The 5,255-nt window shown below is 45.4% G+C and overlaps 1 protein-coding gene across 1 annotated transcript; it reads left to right on the top strand.

Moving 5' to 3' along the window:
- The first annotated feature begins 179 nt into the window (after positions 1–179).
- LOC116379116 (potassium voltage-gated channel subfamily A member 1) lies at positions 180–3,954 on the top strand. The gene has a single exon (XM_031841045.1). It carries the CDS (start codon positions 370–372, stop codon positions 2,140–2,142), a length of 1,773 nt encoding a protein of 590 aa, XP_031696905.1. The 5' UTR covers positions 180–369; the 3' UTR covers positions 2,143–3,954.
- The last annotated feature ends 1,301 nt before the right edge of the window (positions 3,955–5,255 follow it).

The raw sequence follows: 5,255 nt of genomic DNA, 5'->3' as shown, positions 1-5,255 counted from the left end.
TCTCTCTCTCTCTCTCTCTCTCTCTCTCTCTCTCTCTCTCTCTCTCTGTGTCTCTCTCTCTCTCTCTCTGTCTCTCTCTCTCCCTCTCTCTCTCTCATCCGGGTCCTCTCGCTCTCCTCCTCTCTTGTGTTTTTAATATTTACTTCATCCACAGCAGCAGCGGCGGCTTAGAGCCTTAACGACAGCAACACGCATGCACGTGAAGAGGAGCAGCTCGTGAACCACCAGCATCCTTCTCGTTATTTTCTATTTTATAGGAAAACTCACTTTTTTCTTTTTTTTGGTTCCTGAGATATCGGAGAGGATGCTCGCGCTCCGGATCAACAAGTCTCTCTGGTTTTTCACACATTAACTGTGGATGGCTGCGGAATGGAGATAGCCTTGGTGAGCTTTGAGAACGGCGGCGCTAAAGGGAGCGGTGGAGGTGGAGGTGGAGGTGGAGGAGGAGGTGGTGGAGGAGGAGGCAACAATGCCGAGGAGAGCTGCCGGAACGCGCTGGATGTCCCTCAGCCGGGCTTCGTTCAAACTGGACTTGGAGAGGACTACGGTAAAGAGCTGAACACCCGGGGGAGTCCTCAGCAGCAGCAGCAGCAGCATCATCCTCATCATCATCTTCATCAGCAGCAGCAGAGCTCCTGGAAAATCAACGACATGAACAACACTTTCAGCTGCAGCGAGAACGCCATGGATGCGCTTTTACGCGCGGACCACAGTCCCCATCTGTTCGACGAGGACATGCTGGACATGAACATGGACACGGAGAGCAACGAGAGGGTGCTCATCAACATCGCCGGGCTCCGGTACGAGACCCAGCTGGGCACCCTGAACCAGTTCCCAGACACTTTGATGGGAGACCCCACCAAGAGGATCAAATACTTCGACCCGCTCCGGAACGAGTACTTCTTCGACCGCAACAGACCGAGTTTTGACGGGATTTTGTATTTTTATCAGTCGGGGGGGAAGATCCGCAGACCCGTCAACGTGTCCATCGACGTGTTCGCGGATGAGATTAGGTTTTACCAGCTGGGAGAGGAGGCCATGGAGAGGTTCCGCGAGGATGAGGGCTTTGTAAAAGAGGAGGAGAAGCCGCTGCCTCAGAACGAGTTCCAGAAGCAGGTCTGGCTCATATTCGAGTACCCGGAGAGCTCCATGCCAGCTCGGGGCATCGCCATCGTGTCTGTGATCGTCATCACCATATCCATCATCACCTTCTGCCTGGAGACGCTGCCGGAGTTCAGGGACGAGAGGGAGCTTCCGGTCACCAGCCGGATGGACAACAGCACGGTGCCCCGGCCGTCCCTCACCTTTACGGACCCCTTCTTCATCATCGAGACCACGTGCGTCATCTGGTTCACCTTCGAGCTGTTCGTGCGCTTCTTCGCGTGCCCGAGCAAGTCGGAGTTCTCCAAGACCGTGATGAACATCATCGACATCATGTCCATCATGCCTTACTTCATCACAGTGTGCACGGAGCTCGCGGAGCAGCAGGGCCAGGAGCACCAGAACGGGCAGCAGGCCATGTCCCTGGCCATCCTCCGGGTCATCCGCCTGGTGCGGGTCTTCCGCATCTTCAAGCTCTCCAGACACTCCAAGGGGCTCCAGATCCTCGGGCAGACTCTCAAAGCCAGCATGCGGGAGCTGGGCCTCCTCATCTTCTTCCTCTTCATCGGCGTCATCCTCTTCTCCAGCGCGGTGTTCTTCGCGGAGGCGGACGAGCCGGAGTCGCACTTCTCCAGCATCCCGGACGCGTTCTGGTGGGCTGTGGTCACCATGACGACTGTGGGCTACGGGGACATGAGGCCGGTGACCGTCGGGGGGAAGATCGTGGGCTCGCTGTGCGCCATCGCCGGTGTGCTCACCATCGCGCTGCCGGTGCCGGTCATCGTGTCCAACTTCAACTACTTCTACCACCGCGAGACGGACCAGGACCAGTCCTCCCTGAAGGACGAGCCGAACAGCGGCCGAGCGAGCCCCGAACCGAAGCGGAAGGGAAGTAAATCGTCGACCAAGTCGCAGCAGGACGCGGAGAACAACGACGCGACCGCTTCGGTGGAGAAGGCGAACATCAAAGCGAACAGCAGCATGGACTTCAAGAGATCCCTTTACGCGTTCTGCTTGGACACGCGGGAGACTGACCTGTAGTCCTGCAGGCCTCTCTTTAAAAAAAATAAAAACTAAAAACGACTAAAGCCCATATTTGTTTAGAATAAACCCCCATTAATGGGCTCTTAAGTCTTTGCACGTAGACAGTTGGAGGATCAACACATTTGCAATCCTGAAAAGTTTTAAGAGCGCCGGGGTTGATTTATAAAAAGCGCATTTTAATCCTCATCCGTTAGTGGAGTCCTGAACGGAACCACGGTGCATGTGATGCAACACAGCGGCCCTTTACAAACACCTAGTGGACTTTAGAACTCGTGGAGGAATTTAAAATGGGACACGTGCTGCAGATAATCAAGGACAAGCAGGACTTGGAATAATTACTCGACATGGCGAGCAGGATTATCAGGAGCGAGCAGACTCTTGTATTAAAGAAAAGCAGTCCATGTTCAGTTAGTGGGAAAAAAAAAAGCCAAATTTTATTTTTCGTACCCTACATTTAGTCATTATGTTTACGCCGGAAACAAAGGTGCAGCAGATGTGTACATATTTCCCAAAGAACTGCTATTTATGAATTGGATTATGCTGTTTTTTTGGAGAAAAAGAAAAACAAAGTATATTTTTGAGACGCCTGTTTATCGTCCACTCAGGTTCTGTCAGAAGAAGTGAGATACTTTTGTTTTCACTCAGAGGACCTGAAGAAGATTTTTAGCCTTTATTTATGATCGTTTTAAACAAAACATTTTTTTAAATTATTTTAAAAAGAAAGGAGGACATCAAATGGAAGTAAAGTGATGGAATGACAGCCAAGAAAAGAGGACAGAGCAGAGACCATCTGGAGAGATCAAGCAGCACAGATACCAGGTCAGTGTCAAAGATCGGATTATTTATCGGGTTTAAAAACGTCTTTTTGTGGCACTAATGTCACTCCATACAGGGAAGAGCTGGTGCTGAAAGAACAGCTCCTCAAGTATGGAATCACAGTAGTGTCGAATGTGAATGTTTTGATTTATACATATATATTTCAATCAAAACATTCACATTGTGGTTGAAGTATGTTTTAGAGTCAAAATGCTGTTTTCGTGAACGGAGTCTGGTGTTTGTAGAGATCGTAGACAGCGGCTTCAGTTGTCCGTCATAAAGGTAAAGAGGTGAACATATTCTAAACATAACGTACACCTGGACTGATATTGAGTGTTTTAGGTGTATACGTTTTATTTTCAGCTCTTGTTTAGCCTCTTTAGAGTCACCAGACTCCATTGACAAAAACAGTAATTTTACCTCAGAAGAAAGCAGGAGTTACAAGAAGCTCACTAACAGATCCAACCATCTCTTTCAGTTATTTCCAAACACAACACATCTGTTGTTGACTCAGCTGGTCTTCATATCGTTTATAACCTCATTGATTAGCTCGCTTACGTAACGTACGTCAGTTGTTTTTATTCGCAAAAAACACGTAAAAAGATGGCAGATGGAGTCGATCTTTCAGGACTCAGGAGGTGAAGCTCGGCCTCGGCTGCGTTCAGGTGACGCGTGGTGACCTTCGCCGTTCATCGTTCCTCTCGACTGAGCGAGCAGCAGGATGAACGCAGAGTTTGTGTTTGACCCTTTTCACCGGATGACAAGTTGGAAATCTTTCAAAGCAGATTATATTAGGCTTTTCCTGCGTGTGTGTGTGTGTGTGTGTGTGTGTGTGTGTGTGTGTGTGTGTGTGTGTGTGTGTGAGCAGAGTAGGGGAAATTGAATTTAGTCTTTTCATCTAATGCATAAACAGAGACCAACAATAATGTTTCATATACAAGCTTGTTGTTTTTTAACTACAGACAACCTAGAAACATTCCGTACAAAATTAAATATATATTTTTATTATTTATGAGGTTTTACATTTAAACTATGAGATAGTTTCACTGTATTCATATTATTTATTTCTATTTCTTGCCTTTTAAATCAGAAATCGGCTTCCATAAATTCTTTAGTGAACAAAAACTTCATACATTCAAATGGAAATATCTTGTTATAAAAAGCAGCATCTAGTGATTTTCTTAAAGTTGTTTAATTTTAATCTGATTTGATGTTTGAAGAGTTTCACTCAATCTGCTGATCACAGATTTTTAATATTTATTCTTACTATATATAAATTAATTACTGAAAAATAGAAAAATAATAAAAATACAATAAAATATGAACATACTGTATATGAACAATAGAAGAACAATAATTAAGTGTAAAAGCAATAATACTGATACTATTGCAAAATAGAACACAATAGCAATAAGAGTAAAGTAAATAAACAAAGTAAAACACTTTATAAGAAGTGATACTGACACCAGAGCCTCATGGACACTAAAATAAAATAGTAATATTGAGCATGAACTGTTCCGCATATAATTCAGGATTGTAAATGTACTTTAAGTACATAAAAAACATAATGTGTAGTTAAACGTAAACATGTTAAAGTCATCCACGTCTCCTTCAGTAGAACCGAGACGTCCCTGCAGGACTCCGTCCTCACGCTGTTGGGGGATGACGGAGATGTTAGTGTTATTTTTAGTTTGGGTTATAAACTGCAGAGGACAGATGGAGTCTGCAGGCGAGTCGGCCTCTTTCTCTGGTTATCTCTGAAGCATTGGGAGCTTCCTTTTGTCCCGAGAGACCCTGAACACATCAGGGGGGGGGGGGGGGGTGTACACTTTGGATAAACGTAGTACATTTTACAGAAATCTTTTTCTATTTATTCTCAGGTCACAGTATGAAAATAAACCTGCAGAAAGTTCAAACTTTGCACAAGTAAAAGTAAAAGTAAACATACAGTATATCGTGATGAGATCAAAACCCATATTGGACAGGTAGTGGTGCGTTCAAAAACCTGGTATTAAAACGGGCCCCGGTGCTAAAAGACCAGAGAATTATAGTATTCTTTTATGTTTTTAAAGAAGCGAGTGTTGATTAGAGTGGCGCCTAGTTGTACTAAAATCCTAAAGATACGTTTAACTGCCGACACACTTGGAACGGGACGGCTATTTAGTTGGTTGCAACTTTTCACAAACCACTTGATGCCAATACAACTTACACTGTTTCTTTATGTGACATGAAGTGTAATGTGTCCAGAAGACATTCAGCTGTGCTTTGTCTTTACTGATAATAAGCTATTGCTA

Source organism: Anarrhichthys ocellatus, unplaced genomic scaffold (assembly GCF_004355925.1).
Source record: "Anarrhichthys ocellatus isolate YVR2014 unplaced genomic scaffold, GSC_Weel_1.0 scaffold3730, whole genome shotgun sequence".
Taxonomy (NCBI): Eukaryota; Metazoa; Chordata; class Actinopteri; order Perciformes; family Anarhichadidae; genus Anarrhichthys; species Anarrhichthys ocellatus.
This window is presented reverse-complemented; position numbering and strand designations above follow the sequence as displayed.